Genomic DNA, 23,271 nt, shown 5'->3' on the forward strand with positions numbered 1-23,271 from the left:
TGAAACCCTTTGGCAGTGCCCCCAGTAGTGAGTACACAGAGTGTAATGCGCTATGACAGCAATCAGGGTTGGCGCAGTTGTGACCAACAGGCAGAGAAGGATCCCAGACAAACCTACAAACACACAAAGGAATACACAGATAATACACACAGATAATGCACAAATGCAATGGAATAACCATGACAGAACCCAGAAGGGTATTATACAGGATTAAAAGGATATTCCACAGAGGAAAAAAAAAACACGGAATTTTTATGTTTAAAAGGAGCCGATGAGAAATTGATTGCAAATAAAGGTAATTTTTGCTCTCTCACTGAACATGTGCATCTAACGATAAACAGAGTGACCAACTTCCAAGCCTCATTTTTTGCTCAACATTTAAGTCAATGGGATGCAATCCATAAACATCATAAATTAAGTAATTAAGTCATTCAATGAATAACTGCATTTCCACTTAAACCTTGTCATGTTCCCTTGAAAAAAAATAAACTAAAAAAATGGGCAGCATGCTTGTTTGTCTTAAATTTCACTAAAAGAGAATGTCATATCAACCAATTATTTCACAAATATTGAAATAAAACCTAATTTTTCTGTAAACAAAGCCTCAACAAACAGAGGTATAATTCATTACGCAACTTACTTTATGCAACAATGATTGATTTCAATAGTAATTTTCAAAATTTTTAATAAAATGATTCAAACATCCCTAAGATCTATTTGCAACCTTATTCTCTAATAAACAGTTAAAAGAATATAATATATACTAAGATAACATTATGCTCAGCATGAAATTATACCCTCACATTTGAAGCCTTTATATTTTATATTAAACATATATATTATAAATATTACAATTTGTACATTATTGCAAGAAAAAGCCAGGAATTTGAACAGATTTTTCTTCCTTGGCATTAATGTATTCTTATTCTAGATAATTAAGGTCGACTCCCACCACTAACAAAGCCAATGAGACATCGTACCCAGGCAGAAGGATCCGTGCCAGAAATAAATATGAAAAATAAATAAGTAACGGAAAGAATACACACAAGAAAAAAAAAACAGGCTTTGGCAAGTACTTCCCTTTTAAAATCCCCAGATCCTACCAATCAGAGCTGGGAAGAAACCCTTCATTGTCCCTCCTCTGTAACTCTGAAACTGTAAGGGCAGTGAAAGAGAGAGAGAGAGAGAGAGAGAGAGAGAGAGAGAGAGAGAGAGAGAGAGAGAGAGAGAGCGTGGTGTACACACAGGCTGTGAATGAGAGAGCCATAGAGCGGGTGGGAGAGATCGAGAAACGAGCAGAAAACAACAGAGGAAAAAAAATGCCTCGTGCTCAACAGAAGAAAGGAAACAAACGAATGTTCTGAAGTTAGGAGAAGCGCCACATGTGGAAATGAGACCGAGGGCTCTTCAGTTTCTCCTGCTGCCACGTGGATTATAAGAACACAGGCAGAAACGGCGCAACCATCCATCAGCTTGATTTGGAACTGAATACAACAATGTGAGGACGTTTTTGATTTCTGAATAAAGGGATGCTTGTTGCGCGCCTCGAAAAAAACAAACATGGCACCGTTTGGGAGAAACTGATTCACTTTTCCTTTGGGTAAGGCATACCGATTGCTCCTTTGCTCAGGGGTTCTTTGAACTGCCATGGGTTCGATACATTGCTTGACTATTCAGCTGAGTGCATGCTTTTATGTTAACTGAGGTGGACAGAATGCTGACTTCACTGATGATCTTCCCCGCTGCAGCAGCCAACCAAGTCTTGATTTAAAGCTCCAAACATTACGGCTGCAGGACGACGCAGACTTTTAAGAGGAGTGAATGTGGGATGGTGATAGGCACCTCAGGCATGGGGCAGGGGTGACGGCTCTCCATCGGTTGACTAATGAACGCACGGTGCCCTCTGAGAACTTTCTCTGCCCCACTCTAAACTGGGCTAGCATTTACAACCTATGTACTGCTGAAATAGGCAAAAGTAACTGTGGAGGATCCACTGGGATGTTTGGAGTAACCTCGGACATCATCTAGGTGAGAAATATCCATTTTCAGAGTCTTTAAAATATATAGCGAACATTCAGCAGTCACTCCTAACTGATAAAACAACTGATTGACAGCTCTATATTTTCATTTTGTTTCTATATATAGCATTATTGAGCCAGCATTTGCAATCCACTTACTTATCTATCTTTTCCTCTCTCTGGTAAATGAATATTGCAGACACAGTATCAGATTCAAGCATGTGCTTTGGCTCACTTCTTGGCTTCTGGTAGAAGTCGCCGTTTTGGAGCCGTGTGGGGACCTCTGCCCCTGCAGCACTCTGGCTGTTCTGCCAGGCTTCGTTAGCATCCTGACGGCACCATGCCTGGCGCTCGGGGTGTGGCTGCCCCTCTGATGCTGAGCGCGCTGCTGCTGCACTTGGCCAGGGCCAGCCTGCCCGCCGGCTGCCTCCGAGTCTCCGACATCCTCAGCTGCAGCAACCTGGGACTGGAGCAGGTGCCCATGTGGCTGCCTGCCACCGCCGCAACCTTGGACTTCAACCACAACCGCATGGTCCGACTGGAGGAGGACAGCTTCGTCGGCATACCCCATCTCATCACGCTGCGGGTGGCCCATAACCGGCTGAGCTCCCTCGCCCCAGGGACGTTCCGTAACTCAAGCAGCCTGCGGCACCTGGACCTTTCTTCCAACCACCTGTACAAGGTGGACAACCATTACTTCCAAGAGCTGGTGGGCATGGAGGAGTTGCTTCTCTTCAATAATCACATCGCAAGAGTGGAGAGCAATGCCCTGATCAGTCTCCGCAGCCTCCGTAAGGCCTACCTCAGCCACAACCGCCTGACCGACTTCCCCTTCTTCTCCATCCAGGAGCACAAACACCCCTTTCTGGTCACACTGGACCTGAGCTCCAACCGCATGCTAAAGCTGCCCCTTGAAGACATCTCGGCCCTGCCCGCCTCCGTGCAAAGCGGTCTGTTCCTGCACAACAACAGCCTGGTCTGCGAGTGTGCCATGTACAGCTTGTTCCGAATGTGGGAGCAGAAAGGCTTCGTCTCGGTCCAGGACTACCGGGAGGAGCACACGTGTTTGGTCTACGGGGAACCTCGTGCCTCAGTGCAGTTCCTGCAACACACTCGCTTCTTCGAGAACTGCACTGTAAAGGCGCAAAACCTGCTGGGGGAGACGATGAGCAATTTGCAAGTGTATGCCGGACACTCTGGGCTGCTGCAATGTCAGACCTCGTTGAAGGGAAGACACCTCACCTACCAGTGGGTGACCCCTCACCAGGAATATATTGTCCCACCAGGCAACAACAATGCAATGCGTATGTATGCAAACGGAAGCCTGGAGATTACCGGGGCACGATTGGAGGACTCCGGCGTGTACTGGTGCATGGTACAGGACCATCAGCAGTCACGCAACGAGACTCATGAGGTGAACGTGACGGTGATCGTGCACCGGTATGAGGTGGAGCCTTTCAACACGGGCTTCACCACTCTGCTGGGCTGCGTAGTCAGCCTGGTGCTCGTGCTCATGTACCTTTACCTGACGCCCTGCCGCTGCTGGTGCCGCAAGCCGCCGCCGCTGCCTGCCACGCCCAGCCCCGCCTACGAATGCAGTGCCCAGTCTTCAATCCTGGTGCCCACGCCGCCTGCCACCACGGAGGGGCCCGGCCGCAAGGTCAGTAACAGCAAGCACGTGGTCTTTCTGGAGCCCATCAAGGAGGCGCAGAACGGGAAGCTGAGGGAGGCGTCAGCCTCTGATCAACCCAAGCCGCACGCTCCCCGAGGCGACGCGGGCTCCGGTGGCTCGTTTTTCTCAGACACCACCGTCGTGCCATGACGTGAGCTTGCCCTCATCCCCTGACCCCACACTCTACTAAAGCAGTGGGCCCTTCGGGTGGGGGTGGGGGAGTCTGCTACTTGCACTGCCTCTCAGGGCAGAACAGGGATATGTGTGTGTGTGTGTGTGTGTGTGTGTGTGTGTGTGTGTGTGTGTGTGTAGGGAACACTTTTCAAAGCCCACTGGCAAGATAGGAAGCAGAGGGGAGAAAGGCAAAGAGAAAGCAAAGAAGCAGAGAGTAGAAGGGAGAGAAAGAATATGGCCAAGCGCAGGTAAGAAAACAACCGAGGACAAGCACTGCCCAGACCACGTACATGGAGCTTAAGGCTCGGATGAGCTTCGGGTGGTACCGAGGAAGTTGTGCATGAAGCTTGGGATGCGAACGCCGAATGCCGGAGGCAGACCTACCCTTTTAGCACTGCTTGAGCCTTGAAGGAATGATAGCTGTACAGTAGATGCCTTGTTTAGAGCTTATAAGCCACTGCCTTGAACTGTATACCCCATTATTCTACTAAAACAGCACAATTATTAGAACATGTGGGATGTGGTAGTTACGCAGGAAATTTTTTTTTTAAACAAGAGTTCTAAAATCTGAAATCCATTTTTTTTCCCCTCCCCACATCTGATTTTATACTTGCGTTTACACCTCTTGGGCTTTTTGTAAATCGTGAGAGTTTGAGGAAGAGGCTAAAGCTGATCAATTACATGGTACAAAAGGGAGTGTTATTTGGGAAGACAAACATGGACCTGGAGCCACACTTCAGGATAGGCTGAGCTCTTTAACTGGTTTGTTACTGATGTTTGAACATGTAGCCTGTTCCCACTGACATCTGGATGGATACGTGGACTGAAGGAACTGAGAGAAAAGATCTTGCTTTTGCTTATAAGACTGGCAGGACTCTATGAGTTAGTTTCTGCACTGGAACACATTCCTCTGTTTGGCATTCCACTTTCCTTTCTCACCCTTAACCTCTTCTCTCCTGTTTTTTTTTTTTTTTACCAATCCCCTCTTTAACAGTCTCTTAATAAATCCTTCTGCTTCGACTCCAGAGGTAAACGTCTTCCTCGTCAGTGCTACAAACTCAAGACATATATGTGTGTGCCTGTCAGCCTTGGAAAAGACCATAATGGAGTATACCAGTGTTTGAGTGACTGGGGCAAGTGGGATATACTGGAGAGGTTATCCTTGCTGAAAAGTGCCTCAAAATAATGTAAAATACACAGAGCTGTAATAAAGTGAGAGATATGGTCGTAGCACAAATAGATGGGCTTAAGTGGGGATCTTTTCAGTAAAGATTTCACAGGGAAAATACATTACAGTGCTGCCACAGAGGGAACTAGGACTAAGGGTGAATGTCAGTTCATCAGCACTATGTCTCCAAGGGCAGCAGAAATGCTTTGTCAGTGGAAAGGAAAAATTTAATTACATTAATCTATGGCTCAAGAACATGCAGCAATATACAAATGAAAACCCATATAGAGGAACGTGTTTACTACTGAACATTACCCTAGTGCCGAAGCTGTCCCTCCCCTGAATGAACCGCATACTAAATCCTACCCCACTGTGTTTTCAATTAAAATGCACCAACTTCATCACAATTCATCACCACTGTAACCAGGAAAATCATTACCACCATCACATTATCATCACCATGTTATATGTTTTCAAATTCCATTCAAAATCTTGTCCTACATCTTTCATGCAGTGGTTGAAATTTAGTTATATTAAGTCAGGCATATCTGGTGCATCATCTTAGAAACATTCAGATGTGGGACATTTCCAACTGGTGTTCAATGCCCGAATACAGGTTGCCTCTGCAGGGGTAATCATGGTAACCACGCACGCTGGGCCCCAGTGTTTCGAATGTGTGTTCATACCATGAGGCAGCTGGGGGGAGACTTTATGTAGTGGGTATCCCTGCACAGCACATGACCACACGAGTTCCGGCACATTAGTGCATTATTCATCACTGTGGGTCAATACTGTCATGCCAGTCAATGACAAAGAGCCACAGTACGAGGGCAGACAACTAACTTTAAATAGTCTACATGCTGATTAAAACTCAGCATTTGGATAGAAATTTGTGCTCCTTTTTGCCAACTATCAAGGAAACATTCATGTGTATCAGTGGAAAAGGTCTGTTCCTCTACGAATTAACCACGGACGGCGTATTAGCCGTAGAAAGCCAGCCCTACCGGCTGGACATGATGAGCTCTGATTCATTTGCGTAACGTCTGCACATGGGACTGCCATCTGTGTGTGTCTGGGAAGAGGCAGCTTTCGAAGCCCAGGAAGAAAGGAATGGGCACATACACAGATATACACACACACACACACACACACACACACACACACACAGAAAGATTTGGATTCTGTAGCATATGCCAAGATATCTCCCTCAATTACAGAAGAACCCTCAATTACAGAATATATGCACTGTGCGCATATATCTTGGGCCACTATTATATTTGTTTTAGCAATGGTATAACCATATCTGACAATATTTAATTATGTCTCTTTATTAGAATACAACCAGAAAATATAGGAAGTTGTTGGAAATATTAGATTTGAATTAAAAGCCATGAAAGAAAATCAGAAAAACAGCTTCTATAGGCTACAGTGGCAAGTATTTGGTGTGATAGTCCCCTTACACTCAAGCAATAGCAGCAAAAGACTAAAAAATCTAAAGAACTCTGGAGTGCTGAAAGAAGCCAGGGATAATAAACCAGAAGATTACTTCAGGACAGACTCCCCAAAAGCTGAAGATGTGCTTATTGCCAAGGGAAGTCAAACTAACTAAGTGCTGACTTTTGACTGTAGAAGTCATGTCATTCTACAAAGAGTGTTTTTTTTATCTTGTGTACATATTTCCTGTATTATCTGTTTGTATCTTACAGACCATATAATTAATAATTAATTAATTATGACTAAATAATTATATATGGTCATTGCTAAAAAGACAGAGCTAATGATTGCATATAATTATACATATACATATATATATATATATATATATATATATATATATATATATATATATAATTATACATATATATATATAAAATTGTATATATATATATATATATATATATATATATATATATATATACACACACACACACACACACATATACAAAATATTATATATATATATATATATATATATATATATATATATATATATATATATATATATATATGCATGCATACACACACACACCCACACAAAGAAGATTCCAGGTGAGTAACTGCAGTGCACTATAGAGATATTCAAACTGTAGAGATATTCAAAATTGTAATTGTACACAATGTTTCCAGAGAAGGATGTTCAGAGGTTCTTCATCAGCTGTGCAAGCAAAATGCTTCTGAATTTATAGGAGGAAGCACTCAACTACTTCACCTTTGAATGCAAGTACTACTCACAACTAAGAGTTAGTATGGGTACTAAAATGGGATCACCCTATGCTAACCTCTTTGCTGGATTTGTTGAGAAATATTTTTTGAACAATATACTGTACCTGTACCCTTAGTATTTCTGAGATACACTGATTACATGCACATTTGAAGAGCTCCAACTGTTCATTTCTTCCTTCTCCAAGTTCCTCCCAGCTCTGGAATTTACATGGAATTTAGCACATCCAGGCATAAGGATAACCTTTTTGGATGCTTCAGTGAAGTTTGGAAATTCTTGCCGAAACCTCTATAATTCATCTACAGACCTACAAACAATCCACTATTAAGACAACAAGAATTCCTTTGGTGCTGATAATACAAATAAAACAGTAATATTATACTTAAACACTACAGAATCTTCTAGGATAACAGAGGCCCTGCGTCCCTACAAGGATCCTCCACTAATCTCCTACATAAGAAACGCTCATCGAGAGTGAGATAAAACAAGCATTCAGATAATAACTGTGGTACTGTAGCCTACAACTGCTCCAGATGTGCTACATGTACAGTCATTAAAAGACACTAAAATAACTGGCACAAACGGATGAAGTGTCATCACCCATTCCACCTGATGCATCACTGCTCGCGTTGTCAACAGTATTAACTGCAAGAGATGCAACCAGCTGTACACTGGAGAAACCAGGAGAAGGTTTGCTGATCGGTTTGTTGAACACTTTCGGACCATTAGAATCAAGGATTTGTCATTTCCAGTGGCAAGACATTTTAATACTAATTGACATTGCATGAATGACATATCCGTCTGCATTGCCAGTTGTTGCAAGTTAGGAAACTCAAAAAAAAAAAAAAAAAAAAAAAAAAGAACTGATCTACACTCTTGGAAATTTAGAACCCTGTGGAATGAATGTTGTGATTTAAACATCTACTTCTTCGAATATAAATTGGTTCCTCCTACAAATTCAGAAGCCCTTTGCTTGCACAGTTGATGAAGTGCCTCTGTCTAAAACATTTTCTCTGGAAACTTTGCATACTTCAATACTCTGAATATATGTATCATATCTATCTATCTATATCTATCTATCTATCTATCTATCTATCTATCTATCTATATATATATATATATATATATATATATATATTTATTTTTTATTTATTTATTTTTTTTAATGACATAAGCATGCACATATACAACCTGCTCCCCTACTCAAGGGCTATGCCATAATAAAAATGATCTACCAGGCATATGCAGCAATCTGAATGATCTCCTGACACATGTCTGTTCATTGCCATCCAGACGGATATGAAGGAAGAAGGCAGAAGGACTGTCATCTGTGTCACTCCAAGTGAAAGACTTTTACACATGATCTTAGTACGACTGCAAAGAGAGAGCCATCAAAGGCAAGAACCCACAGTCAAGATATTATCAAATACAGCTTGCTTTCAGTCACAGTATTCTACCGGTTTGCACCAGAATGCAGCATAGCTGTTAGATTTCTTACCAAACCATTGGTCCACTATGCCAAGTCATTGACATAACTTCAGTTTAACTAAAGGAGGTTTCCCTGGCATTCTTATTTACAAATGACAATGTTTTGAAGCTGAAGCTGTAGATGAAATGGAACTGATCAGAAGCACGGTCCTGATTCTGCGCTCAAAGCAAGCCTAATTTCTGTCCTTAAATGTGTCAGAATGCTTTCCACTGTTAAGATACTCTGCTGGAGAAATCCAGCTAGGTGTGTCTAACATTTTGTGACCGTGAAACAAACGGGTGGATGTGTAATTGATTTCCCTGTGTTTATTGGCTTTTAGCGCATAATGAGATGGAAAAATTGCTCAAGACAGCAAAGAAAGAAAATGATGTCAACTTAATTAACTCGTTATACCGGAATCCGCTTCGGTAGAGGGACGAGTGACACAACCAAAAGAAATCCAAACCCATGTCATCCATTCTAAGGCCTGCAGTCAGATACGAGTCAAATATGGTTAAGTCTGTATAAACAGAACGCAGTGATAGCAAAAGTCTGCTTGCTGTCTTCCCAGTTTAGTTGTTATACATGCAGTCAGTAAGACCTGATGCAATGTTGCCATCTGGGTGTCCACAAGAAAAAAGAAAAAAAAAAAAAAGAAAAGAGAAAAAAAAAAAGAAGCTAAAACCGGCTTCAAGGGCAGGCGAGAATCTGCCCAGCTTTAAAAAGCAGCGCACATAAGCGTCGCACAGGTTCTGCAACTGTGGATCCAGCTGGCCAACAGGCAGGAAGAGCATGTTTGCTGCCTGAGCTCAGATAAACAACCTTCTCCAGCACCATCCATTTTCTGCTTTTCCACGCCATTCTCAAGAAGCAATGCATCTTATGCCATCTGTAGCCTTCCAATTACTGGCAAACGCCTCAGATTTAGAGGCCAGATTTAGGGACTCATCGATCAGGAGTATTTATACCCGTTCTGATGTGCGCTCAAAGGCTGACACAAGCATGCCAGTTTAGAGCAGACAGTGACCCCTACAAATACCTTCCAGGCAGATTCGACTAAACAGCTCACAATATAAATCATTCGCCATGGCTCTAGTTTCACCTTTGAAGTTGACAGAAAAGGAAAAATCCTTGTTGGGCAGAACCAATGAAAAGAAAATATTCAGCTGGCACTGTTCCAGCATCACTGGCTTTGTTGCAGAGAAGGGACCAGGTCATACCTGTAAATTAAATATTGAAGTTTGCATAAATGTGTTTTGGCGAGAGCAGTAGAAATTTCAATGCGAGTGCTCTAATGTGTCTGAAAGAGAAGGCAGCACATCCAGAGAGGATACAATCCATAAAGAATGAGTTTAGAATGAATGCCTAAGGGCTATGCCCATTAAGCATTTATCAAATCCTTCTACATCTAACCTCACTCTTCTTCAAAACTAACATCCATGGACTGCGCAGACAAAAATGAAATCTGGGTAAATTAGTCTGCATAAAGGAAAAGTCCATAAATGATCACACAGGTGAGTCTCAGTTTGCTGAGAACAAAATAAACATCATCTCGCTAAAATGAGAATATCCTGCACGTTTGGTATGAGTCAAGAAAGCCCCCCCCCCTCCCAATTAGAGCTCTGGCTTTACATCTGACGCACATAATTTATACAAGCACACTGTTCAGTGCATTACACAATTGCACACACACACTCAAAAGACCACTATTCTGATAATCTCTACCTTAGAGCATCATGTTCCAGTTCTTGATACTTTTGGCTTGATACAGAACTGACCCGAGGTGCAAAATGCTCTTCAATATGCTGTTCGAGTCTCAATATCAGTATAGTCTCTCCTAAATGTGTGTATGTGTGTATACATATCTATCTTGGTGATCCTTGAGATGCAGCCTATCACGATGGAAAGACTTGAGGCTAGAAGCTTGGGTCAGTTTAAGATAATTATCTGGCATTGCTACTAAGAATGCTGAGCCCAGGCTAAATCGCGTCATATCAAGAAGCAGTGCAGAGCCTCTCGTTGTGATGTACCTCTAACCATATTCCTCAGACAAAAAGGGGGGCAAAAAAAAAAATAATGCAGCATTTTTAAGGCTGTAACTTCTTTTGTGCGCTTCAAAGGCAAAGTCATTTAAGTCAAATTAGGGAGAAATAAGCAGGTAAGAAATGTGGTCTTGACGATATGCAATGGACTTTAACATGGGTGAAGTTGGGAACGATAGCTTCGGAACTGCCGAAACTACTGAGACTGTCCCAGTATGTTTGCCAAAAACAACAGACAGTAAATAGCTGAAGAGGTATGTATGGCATGAAACCTCACATGGATATGCATTTCAAAGGATAGCGTCAACAGCACACAATGCTACCACTTACCATGGATAATGGCTGGCACAGATGTCCATTCAAAGCATTAGGGGGCTGCATGAATAACTCCAGCTAATCAGCCCTCGCCAATCTGCGATGCATGAAACTACGCCAATAGTACAACCTGGGATTGTTGACCTAAGGCAGTCACTTGGTGCCACCACTCTGTATTCAAAGGGAAGGTGTGATGTGGTGCTATTTGATCACGCTACGATGTTTTAGAAATTTAGTGAACAATGTTTGGCTGTCTCAACAGCTTGCAGGTGTTCTGCGTACCTATTTTCAAAATTGGTCTCTTTTCATTTTGTTTTTTGTTTTTTTTCAAAACACAATTTTGGTTTGCACTGTGCACCCCACTCCATTTTCAAGTACTCGGCATGTCTGGTTTCTGAAGAGGCAGCACTGAACCAGCACCTACTGATTGGGAGCTTTAGCCACCTACAGAGAAAAACCCAACCGAGCAGGAAACAGCTGCTAACTCCACTAAACACCTGCATGCCCCTCTCCCCAATGATGCTCTCCTTGCACTCTGATCATTGCAGGGGTATGTGCAATCTCCAGCCATTTTATTGGACACACCCACCACCAGACCATTATCAACATTGCGTGATTACGGTTATTGTAGTGCAGTGATTGTGGGTGTTGGGGGGGTGAGCTGGTAAGATGTTTATCAGGCACAGCAGGGTGGTCGTTTTTCCTTTTTTTGTTTTCTGTGTTTCCATGTTTCAATGTCACTGCTGTGTTGGAAAGGTTCCACTTCCCACAAATATCCAGGCAACAACAGTCAGATGAGTCAGAAATTCATTGATGAAGGGCTTGCAGATGGCTAACACAAATTGGGCCTGGCAAAAGATGGGCTATAAACTCTAACTATACACCTACAAGATGTTTCAAGTAAAGTGACAGGTGAGTATATTTTGCATATGAGCACAACTGTCAGTTTAGCTAACGACATAATGGTAGTGTGGCTAATTGAAAGAAAGATTAAGCTGATTTCTGCATCATACCATCATCATGTGTAGTACATTTCCCTAAAATTAACATCACGTAAAGTGCATGGGGCATTATAACTGCCATTACACTGTTTTAGTAGTTAACCTGTTGGGCTCCTCACATTACATTACAAATATATCCCTACTAGGGTTGTAACGCTACTCACATTTTTCAGAGATGAAGACTTTGATATTTAATGTGATAACAAAACTTGTGGTTATTTATAAACAAAACAGACTGAAAAGTAACATGTGCCAATACAGTGATAAAACAGTGTACTATGACTGAGAGCCAAAGGTGAGCAGTTTTAAATTTTGCTACACTTTTAAATAATTGATTTTTACCCTCGATATTGTATTTAAATTGGTATATACTTCTTAATTTCCCAAACTTCCAAAATGATTATTTGGTTCACCAAAGTGGTTAAAATATGTAAAAATGACCCCTCATGTCAGATCACTTATTTCTGACATTTCTTTAATCTACATTCTCTGGCTTTGGAGGCCATCCAATTTTGTTAGGTGAACTCAATGTTTCCTTCTGCAGGGAATACACTAGTGCGTTCGTACTGAGAAAATATATTAACATGAACTGACAGGCCAAGTAGGGCTTTTCATAGATAATAAGTATTCAAGATGCCTTCTGCTAGAAAATAAAAATACACAAAAAAAAACCTCTTGCACTTCACATTATTCCAAATTTGCTTTTACTACCAACATTCAGAATTGTGTAAACACTTGGTAAGCGAGTGAATATGGCAGAGCAGTATTCTGAGTCGCATTGACCATAACACTTCTCTATCACCTAAAAGGACAGACACTTCACTACCGGTAACATGTAAAGAGCAAAGCTGTCACTCTTAGCAAGTGACAGAGCCAGTCAGATGGTTACAAATACTAATTTGCAAGTGCGTAATAGTACAAATGGTTAACACGAGAGTTTCAAAATGGCTTCCCTTTGCAGTAAATAAAGGAACGTAAAAGAAACAATTGCTACTGCATGAGGACAGGTTGTATCGTGTGGACAATAACTGGTTCGCATAGCAAGGACGCCAGGACACAGGTATGGTGAAGATAACGGGTAAAAGATTCCCACTCTCTATCCGTTTAGTTTTCCCCCTCTCCTCTAGATGCGCCACTTCTCTCACAAAGTCGGCAATCATGCTATGGCCTCCGATGTATGGACGACGCTTTCACCGACGCGGAAATTTCTGCGTGCAGCGTGGCAGACCTGTCCTGGGCCCTGCTGGTGGTGCAGGGCAGCGTGAGAGGGAGAGACGCCCACAGCGCTGCCTAAGGCCAGAGGACGAGAGAGAGAGATTTCGCTTCGCGAGCCCCGCTAATCCCGCTCCTGCCGAATGATGGATTTACAGGACTCTCCCAGACCTCCCGCTAAAACGCAGCAGATGGAATGGATTCGACCCACGCTTTGTGTGCTGGCAAGATAACAAGCCATTTGGGACGTGCGATGGAAAAAGGTGATGCCGGGTACTGCTAGTTGGAAGTGTAGTTCATAACCTCCCCCAAACGCAATGATGAATGAAACAAATGTAGTTTTCGCTCATGCTCATCAAACTGAATGACAGCTTCTTAGACTTATTATTAGTGCTAACAAACAGCGGTGTCTGCAGCGAGTCATAAACATGACTGTAAATACCAGGGACTTTAGAGACACTTGTAATTAATAAACCCAAACCAAAAACCTACTGGGTCTAATTCTACCAGTTTTATGTTATTTTTATGACTGCAATTTTCTGACATTCTCTCGGTGCTCATCATTTGTAGGAAACAAACAAACAAAAATATCCAACAAAGTCCGAATTAAGACTCTCAGCATATAAATCTATCAAAGTTTATTGGTCCTTGTGCTAGAAAAATCTGCACGTTGTCACTGAACATATCAAACACCCATCCACCTTATCAAGATGATGAGATGGCTGAGGGGAGGAGATGCGAGAGGCGTATAAAAAGGAGGTGCCTGCCCTGTCCCAGATGGCCCAGGTTAGAGGCTCCCGGAGCCCACAGGACATAAATGACGGGTGATGTATTTGCCAAAGCTGGGCATGTCCAGCACGTCGAACATCAGTAAAGGACTTTCTTGTTCTCCGATCAGCCAAGCAGTCACACAAATGCAGCACAAAAAGCTTGACAAAAGAAAAGGAACAGCAACAGTAAAGACAAAATGATTTCCTCTTTCGTTTCCAAGCTGCAATGGACCGGCTCAGAATTACTAAATAAATGAGCCAGGTGACAACTTCACAAGACTTGCATGAAGATGCGAATCTCAGCAACCAATTGTTACACTAAACAGTCTAGAATGCGATTTCTGAGTGCTTTGTGGAATTTAACTTTTAATCCTGTTTTGCCAGGATAACTCAAGTGGGGAAAAACACAGTATAGTGGGACCTAAATATACCAGAGAGAATTCATCAAGATAGTTATAGCAAACAGTGAGGATGTTTCAGCTAGAAAATCATGAATCAAAAAACCCTAAGATCACAGAGGGGAATCAAGGTATCATGTTGGCAATCTCAATGAGACAACATCACTGTCTCATTGAAAAAGCATGTCTCCAAAATCCAATTTTTTCAGGAATACTGAAAAACCTGTACTTCTGTGAAAGCAGTTTGCAACAACCTTTTGCAACATAACTTTTGAAAATAAATTTCTAAATGTTAACTCATTTAGCTAGGTTATGGAAGCTTACATCGGATAGCGATGATGAGCAAACCCACCAACCACATGGCTGACTGTGCACCATGTTCTCTGACTCTGTCTACCTGACCCACATCACTCCTCCAACGAGCTTCTCCTCTCCACACTACGCTCCACATCAGCTTTTCTCCCTGGCTTCTGTAGAACGTGAAAACCGCCGGTGCTTTTGCTTCCGACACAAACTGCTTTGAAGCAAGCGGTTTCTGAGTGTACAATCGGATCGATAGAGCATCTGAATTAACTTCTGGATGAGTCACCGGTCTAATATTTATTGCCTCCCTCAATACACTCCAAAGTCTCCCATTTCCGAAGAGGTACCAGTTATTTACTGCTGCTAACTCATCTTTCCATAAAAAATGGAGACAAATTTTGATGAACTAAAAAAATGCACTATAAGAGAGTGAATAATGTGTTGATCATTTTAATAATAATAATAATAAGAGGTTAGATTTATATAGCGCCTTTCACAAAAACCCAAGGTCACATCACAAAATAAGAAAGTAAGCACAGAAAAAAAAATACTGAAATAGGTGTGGGAAGGGAGTTCCAGAGAGAGGGTACAGTAACACTGTATGACCCATGGTGGACAGCCTAAACCTGGGGACAGTAACGAGACCCATATCAGAGGACCGCAACAGGCAAGACGGAATGTACGAATGGAGTAATTCCGCAATATATGAGGACGCAAGGCCATGGAGCGCTTTTAACGCTAATAGGAGAATTTTCTATTGGATGTGTTGAACGATGGGTAACCAATGTAGCTGTTGAAGAACGGGAGTGATATGTGCAGATTTCTTGGTGGGTACCATGACTCTAACTGCCTGGTGTTGTGTGTGTGGCCTTGCAGGTTAACACACTTACTATGTAAAGCGTGCATAATGTAACTGCTCTCTTAGAGAAGGGGGGGAAAAATAAATCATTTTCACAGCATAATGATCAAACGGGACAAATTATGACGACTGCCACTCTACCGGACTGAGCACACTGTATTAAAATCATGATGAGTATGCAATAGCTTTCACTCTGTAGTGTTTATATATCATGTAAATGATTAGATGCATTTGGAGTCGACCATTGTAAATATTTGCCAAATTAAATGCACGTACTATACAGTCAGACCTGGCAATAAAGAATGATTTCTGAGTCCATTTCAAATGTTTTCCTCTCTCCCTTTATGTTTTCCTCTCTCCCTTTATCATGAATCAGTGCAAGACTACAGAAGCTCTTTGGCCAGTGATGACCACTGGCTGGATTGTTTCAAGCTTCAAAGTGGCATCAAAACTATATAAGTCATTGCATAGTGTGTGGATGGTCTCCAATGGCAAATTAAGACCCCCCCCCCCCACCATTATGACATGCTGCAATATACAGAGAAGAGGTCAAGAGACAGAGTGCACTTAATGAGCCCCATAACGGACAATTACATTTAACCTTCCTGTTTGGAGACCGGACTGGTTCTCCCAGGTAGGCCATAACTCTGCAGCAACTGATGATCTCATGACAGCACTTTGGCGACTGAATGCAGTCATACTAATCTGTCTCAAGCAGTGTTGGGGTAACCTGTGTCATAATGATGTCATTCTCTTGTCTAGCAAAGTAAAATAACTGACTATTTTTATAAATTGTATATTATTTTTTAGTTTCTGCATCTATGCAGTACTTGCAGAAACTCTAAGCTTCTATCAAATTCAAGTGCAGAAAAGGATCTTTGGCCTTTTATAACACTGCTCAGACACAGGACTTCAGCAGCACCCCCAGAGCCCTGCTCCCCAGAGCTGTGGGCAGTGGCACCACAGTGAACAAGCCTTCAGACGCCATGGCAGGAAAATTATTTTAATACCACTAACACTTCCAATTAAAATCAAATAAAATAAAAATCTTCTCTTGCAAGGGAAGCCAGTAAGTGTTACGGGCAAACCCAGTCTGAGTGAGGGATATGGACTAAGGGTAAGTCATGGGATCCCTACACCCAGATCCTACCCATCTACTCGGGCTGCTAAGCGAATTACATTGCGTCAATCTAATTAGGGCAACACCACAAATGCCATCAATTGCTTTTTGGCCAGACGTAATGGAGGCAAATCGGCAAAACAGTTTGTTCTTCTTCTTCTACGAGATATCTGCATGGGAAGTGGCATCGGAGTGGGTTCATCTTCCATGCAGGCTATGACAATAACTAGATAAGAGGTGGTGGCGACCCGGTGGGCTTTAATCCATATACTCCATCACACTGCAAAAGGTCCGTTAAAAGACCAGGTCCTGAATTCTCCTTTCACTGCCGGGCAGGCCCATTTGCCTGCAAGGTTGCAATCAATGTTTCCTTCATTAAAGCCCAGCAAGGCTTAAGCAGGAAACGTCTGCAAGGCTGTATTATTTTAAGAAGAGTCATTTAGGGAGAAAGGTGAAATGTGTGTCCCCACAATGTAAACTAACAAAATTGTGTTAAAGCAAATGTCAGAAACATAAGTTGATTTTCTTGCATTTTCTAATATGTAGCAAACTTGAAATGAATATTGAATACATGCATAACCTAAGCCACCCACTAAGAAAAAAACAAACCACAAACAGTGATGCTGAACAGTGGACGGTGCCTGTGTTTTTTCTTGTAGCACCAGCTGCCGAGAAGCACATGTCTGACACCCCTGTTAATGGCGGGTGAGGCAGGCGCTAATGCTTTATGTCTTTTGTCCTCCCCTGGCACAGTGAAACAGACTAATTAAAATGTTGGACACAGGCACAGTTTTGGCAGTGTTTACTCAAGCTACTGGACAGGATCCATCTATAGTGTGGCTAGCTGGGGGGGATGACGCATCAAAAAAGAGGCACAGGGACGCAGTCTGCAGCGAAATGCCTTAGTGTTGCCTTACTAGTGATGGCTGTTCGGTGGTGGTCATTATCCTGCCACCCCAGCAGACCAGTTCACTGCCGCGATGGAAGACCAGTTTACTGCCACTCCAACAGACAGGTTCACAGACACCCCTGAAGATTGGTTCAGTGCCATCCCAGCAAACAGGTTCACTGCCACCCACACGGACCGGTTAATGGCTACTGCATGGATAAGATGTGTTTAGTTACTGCCACTGAGAGTATGAAATTAAGGGACATTTAATGGCCACATTCAGAGTCATTCACTGGCCTGCTTCTTCACTGTCATGTTATAAATTTACATTCCCCTGTTTCCAAGTCAGAGTCTCTCCAGGCTGCTTCTGGCCCTCAGACATTACCAAGCTAAGATGACTGGCTGGAGTTCCGCTGGACAGAGTCCAGCGAAGCGCTCCCACTCTACCAGATAATCACAGGCAGCCCTGGAGGGGCAGAGGGGAGATGGGAATGGATAACTGTGGATGAGCTCGGTTCCCCAGGCCCCACAAGTGCAGGGAGCTGAAGTCATCTGAAAAGGCATGCAATTAAAACCAGCTGACTGGTTCACGGCGAAAGGGGGAGGCAACACCTGGGTTCAGCTGTCGGCAGCCTCAGGAAGAGCGGGTGCATGTCCTCTTACATTACCCTTTTATCTTAAAGTAACAATAAACATAAAGTAACATTAATATCACAAGACTTGATTCTGTAAATGCAACAGAGAAGACTAAAAGCTGGAGGTAAGATTGAGAAGAGTGTCCCTTCCCCTCCGGCTCCAGCCCCGCCTCAAAAGCCCCTCCCCGCAGACGAGGTTGCTGTTCGCATTGTGAAATATCAACGTTATTGGCCAACAAACAAGCAGAAATCAATCTTTTAGACATGAAAGGTAATCTAAAGCAATATCAATTTGGTAAAAGAGCCATCACCCACTTATTTCAGTGCTTGTTTTGTTGAATACCAGAAATCATCAAAGATACTTTCAAATAAAACAGCGCTAACCAGTAGCCTCAGCATCAGAAACCAGCTAACGTTAGCCAAACTGTAACATCACTGCAAAACGAGAACTGCGCCAGTGTTACTGTAACTATTACCGCCATGGCTTTGTTGTTAATTTTGTTAAGCAAAGCAAATTACGGGGGGGGGGTAATTAGCTAACTGTCAGGCAGAAGTGTGACTAACTTGGCATTGGTTTTGAATCCTTTCAGGTCCCGTAGCTCTTTTTTAGAAGTTGAAACAGCTACGATGATTGTCCTTGTTTTTATCTCGGGCTTCAGTCTAATTTTCTGTTTAGCTTGCTTTTCTTCATTTGTCATCTTTTGTTACATGTCTTTATGGTGTGAACTGTTGTTGGCAAAAAGTTATTATTATAGAGGTTACCTACTGCTGCTTTAAAGAAGAAGAAAAAAATGTTAACAGGGTTCAGCTCAGGGTGACAAAGCTTGTGGTGTAATTACAGACAGTGGAAACTGCTGAAGCCTTGTTCTGAAAACAACCACTAACAGGATATCATTTAGACTACTTTATGTCATAACACCAAGGCCACGACTCACTTTATTAGATTATTTTTATTAGACTGCAATTTAATGTGCTGATCACCAAGGACATTATCCAGGCCTTACAGATATACGCAAATATAACTGAATTACAGAAATATCAATAACTCATAAATACAGAGATGGCCAGGTTCAGATCTCTGGACTTTGGCTTTTCTAATGTTCATATAAAGTGCTGTTTTCAGTTAGAATCTCCAAACATTGAAACATCTTTTTCAGAAAGTGTCAATGACAATTTTCTCCTAGTGACTACTAATTAAATATTCAATTACAACATCAGAAGAAAGGCAGTAAGTAATCTTCACAGATCAATAAAACTTCCATCAGTGCCTGACAGAGAGAACCACTGCAGTCAGACAAGCAGAGCTGACTTTCCACAATATTTGACATATAAGCAGCACATGCAACACCCACATATAGTCACTGCACCAACTCTATTATTTGAAGGCCACTGCAATACTCTTAATATGCTTGGACTTTAAGGCCTGCAGTGAAACCCCCGAATCCCTTAATGATGTTCTTTCATACTGACTTGGTCTATTCCTATTACTGTTAATCTAACTAGGAGATTAAAACACGCATCCATTTAGCATACACCTTAAATAATTCACATGTAGTTTGAGGAAGAGGAAACTACACAAGTCACTGCATCCGCGACTTTAGCACATGCGCTCATTTGTTTTTTGAATATTCACAGAAAAAGCAGGCCGTCATCTTCTAGCTGATTGCTTACAGTATTTCCCAGCACTTACTTCCTGCCCGCGGCGCGAATTCGAAACCCGGCGCTCCACAGCTCGCTCGATACAGAGCCGAAGACTCGCTCCACTTTTATCTCTGCCTGCACTCTGATCGGCGCCAGCCAGTCATCGCCATGGAAACCCTCTCGCCGTACCAACTCCCACCTTCATCGCACCTTTTCCAAAAGGCACCAGAGGAGGCAGAGGTCATTCATAGCTGCAGCCGAAAGCTGCCGAGAAGACGAGCCTCGGAAGAAACAGCAGCAGGAAGCAGCCAGGTGTACCAAGAAGACCGAGCTGTTGGTTAGAAGGTTAACTGTTCCTGACGCCTACCTCCAAACATAAACAAATTCAGGTCGACTCAACCTCAACGCAGACTTAAAGAACCTGAAGTCAAGTGTTTAACCTGTAAATCCAGTCTCCCAGCACCATTAATTGCTCTGTGTCATTGCTAAAAATGAATGACCGTGCTAAGAAGTAAATTACTTTGTGTTCAGCAGAAGTCACACAGTTCACCCGGTGTTGGGGGCAGTAACAGAAATGCAGTCCTCTTAAAAAAATCCTAGGGCAGGGATTTCAAACCTTAAGGCCAAAAAACACTGCACCATTTTTGATGTTTACTTTTTCTGACTCAAAGGTGAAAAGATTGTTTAAGCTGAAGTTTGGAACAATTCTGTGTTCAGTCCACAATGTGTGCATATTAGGGTAGGATTAACAAATTAAGCAAACTGAAGTACCTTTTCATTTAATACTTAGTTGCAAACCACTTCATCTAAAAATTTATCATAAAAATCAGTTTTAAAAGCACCAATTTAAAATGCCGATCAGTGTCTTATTGCAATGCAAAATGCAATTATCAATGGAATACTCAATGCAAGTAAGAGGTTTTATTAAGTGTTCCTAAAACATTTTTAAAAAGTCAAAAAAGGAGTGCTGAGACCACGCTAACCATAGTTCTGTATTTTTCAGAGTGGATTAATAATTGCACTGTGAAGAATACAATCTTTCAGAACTTTCTCATTCACCCATTTTTTTTTAAAAAAACATTGTTGGGTGAAAACCTGTTTTCCTTGATTTTCACTGCACACTTAACTGGTTTAATCTAATATTGCAAAGATGCCAAAAGGCTGTTGCATGGTGGGTTGCACAACAAATAAGATCAACCATGATTTAAGGATTTAGATGATTCCAAGATGCAAAACTAAGTCAAAAAGACATCGTAGTTGGCGTAAAGCTAGACAGGAGGGCTTCTTAGCCAACAGGATCCTAATAGTATGCATGTAGCAGGCATTGTCAGGTCGGTCGATAAGATAATTAATTCTCAGTCTGAGAATTTGCTGTTAAAGATTGGCATCCTATTCCCCAGATACATGTTCGAGTTGGTTAAGCTATCTAGACTGTACTTACGTTAGCTTGCTAGCTACCAAAATACCTGATCAAGGATAATGGTAATAGCAGTGCTAATAATATGCAATAGTACTTGCAGATTTTGCTCTTAGATGACAACGGCGAGTTAACATGCATTTGATTCAGATTAACGCAGGATGAGGATGCTGATAATAGTGGTGAGAATAATGACACCACCACACTCCGCACAAGTACAAGGAAGTCAACAAGAGAGAAGGTGTCTTCTATCACACCCCCTACTCTTCATTAAGGATTTTACTCCCGGTTTTAGGTGCCAAGTTCAGAAGATAGGTTCTTTCATGTTTCCTTCCGAAAATAGAGCAGGCGTTTTTCCTACCTGGGCGGAAGATAGTTTAACACAGATAACAGTTGTGCTAATCGGACATTTGTTGTTTTTTCCCACCACAACCTGTTTGTTTTAGCAGGCCATGTATGTTTACACATTAGACCCAGACCTACTGGATGAACATGAATGGCTGTATAGCAGATGCATTCAATAAATGTTTTATTCAATAAATAAAAGTAAATGAAGGAATGAATGATTAAATAAATAAGTAAACAGGAAAACAAGTAAGCAAGCAAAAGAACTACCTGGTATAAGCTGCACAACAGCCTGCAGTCTCTCCTAAAATATAAAGCTAAGGACAAGTCCTTGTTTGCTATGGATTGTAATTTGAAGCAGAGGGATGAAAACCTCATTTTTTAAATGAAAAAAAAAAAAACATCTTTTAAAGCTGAAAGTAAATTTCTATAGGCCAGAGGAACTGCTACGACTGACTCATCATTTATCAGCAGTGTGTGAAGAGGACAAGTAATATAAGACAGAGGTAAAACAGAGACGTGTGTAGCCCGAGCTTGCTGTCATTAAGACAAAAAGGCTTTGTGCTGGAAAGAAATCCTCGTGCAGTTTGTAAAGCTAAGAGAACACAAGGTCAAACCCTTCCATGGAATCCTGATTGGCTTAACCTTCATACCTCATCTATATGAACGCAAGCTTATTTTTCTTGCAAATCCCGAGAATGTAAGCTTGCAGGCAGGAAATTCGGAATGCGTGCATCCAAGACTAGCATCCCAGGTAAATGTCATTACGCCTGACCCGGGCGTGCTGGTGTTTCACAGAGTCTTTGTGACAGCTTGGCCTGGTACAGTGTCATGGTGCTGAGCCCCTTCCACACAGCAAAACCCAAACACCTTCTCTGGAGCGATGTGATCGGCCCTCGGCAGACACTTGTGTTTCCCTGGTTCCGTGACCTGCAGGAAGTTTCTTTTTAGCAGGACTCACACTTTGACAGCTACTCAGTGACAGTACTCTTCACTCCCAAATGCAGGCAAGGCAATATGAGGGAGACTGTGAGAGATCTGTCCTCCTTCAAAAACAGACAGACAACAAGACCGATGGCAAAATAAAGGGATGAGCGGGCTCTTAAATGCTGCCTTCCAAAGCCTCATTGCACCACATGCTAGACGCCTGAAGGCACCTCGGATTGGGGGTAAAAAAAAACAAAACACTAGAGAGTAGGGTAAGCACAAAACAGCAGCTTCAAAGTAAAGCGAGTGCCAATTCGAATACTTTATCACTAAAGCTGCTGAAAACCATATATTAAGAACACTAGCTAAATTGTTCTGGTTATATTAGCCATTCAGGAAGCTTCTCTACAAAGAGGCCATCCTCCGTGCTGGTCAGTTATTACACGTGTACACATAGAAAGGCAAGCTGGGCACTAAGCACGCATGAAGGGAAGGGCTTTAGAGAAACATTTCAATAGAGGGTATATGACTGACGAGAGGTGATAGAAATGTGGCGCATGTTAGCAAGAGCTGTTAAATCACACTATCAGTCAATATGATAATGCTTTGGGGAAAGTAAGTTGGATAAAACAACTTAATTGCTTATAGGTCATTATCTAAATAAATAAAAGCATTT

The 23,271-nt window shown here is 42.2% G+C and overlaps 2 protein-coding genes across 7 annotated transcripts in view; one reads left to right on the plus strand and one right to left on the minus strand.

The window, feature by feature from the left end:
* The window catches only part of LOC113572382 (E3 ubiquitin-protein ligase RNF123), an 89,738-nt gene that overhangs the window by 25,917 nt on the left and 40,550 nt on the right, over window positions 1–23,271 (minus strand). The window lies entirely within an intron of this gene.
* On the plus strand, window positions 1,245–9,267 carry amigo3 (adhesion molecule with Ig-like domain 3). 3 transcript variants are annotated; one of them, XM_035520581.1, is made up of 4 exons: window positions 1,245–1,600; window positions 1,749–2,028; window positions 2,218–3,678; window positions 8,547–9,267. In XM_035520581.1, exons 3-4 carry the CDS (start codon window positions 2,359–2,361, stop codon window positions 8,733–8,735), a joined length of 1,509 nt encoding a protein of 502 aa, XP_035376474.1. In that variant the 5' UTR covers window positions 1,245–1,600; window positions 1,749–2,028; window positions 2,218–2,358; the 3' UTR covers window positions 8,736–9,267. The 3 variants fall into 3 exon arrangements, with proteins under 3 accessions (XP_035376474.1, XP_035376473.1, XP_035376475.1); XM_035520580.1 differs by having other exon boundaries at window positions 1,247–2,028; XM_035520582.1 differs by lacking the exon at window positions 8,547–9,267 and having other exon boundaries at window positions 1,248–2,028; window positions 2,218–6,523.

The sequence above is a fragment of the Electrophorus electricus genome, chromosome 20 (assembly GCF_013358815.1).
Source record: "Electrophorus electricus isolate fEleEle1 chromosome 20, fEleEle1.pri, whole genome shotgun sequence".
In the NCBI taxonomy this organism is placed as follows: domain Eukaryota; kingdom Metazoa; phylum Chordata; class Actinopteri; order Gymnotiformes; family Gymnotidae; genus Electrophorus; species Electrophorus electricus.

What these genes read in the sequence shown, in the direction of transcription:
- amigo3 (XM_035520581.1), top strand. Translation starts at nt 2,359, where the DNA reads ATGCCTGGCGCTCGGGGTGTGGCTGCCCCTCTGATGCTGAGCGCGCTG. An exon ending in CGGAGGGGCCCGGCCGCAAG is followed by an intron (nt 3,679 to 8,546) that starts GTCAGTAACAGC and finishes ATTGCCATCCAG; the next exon opens with ACGGATATGAAGGAAGAAGG.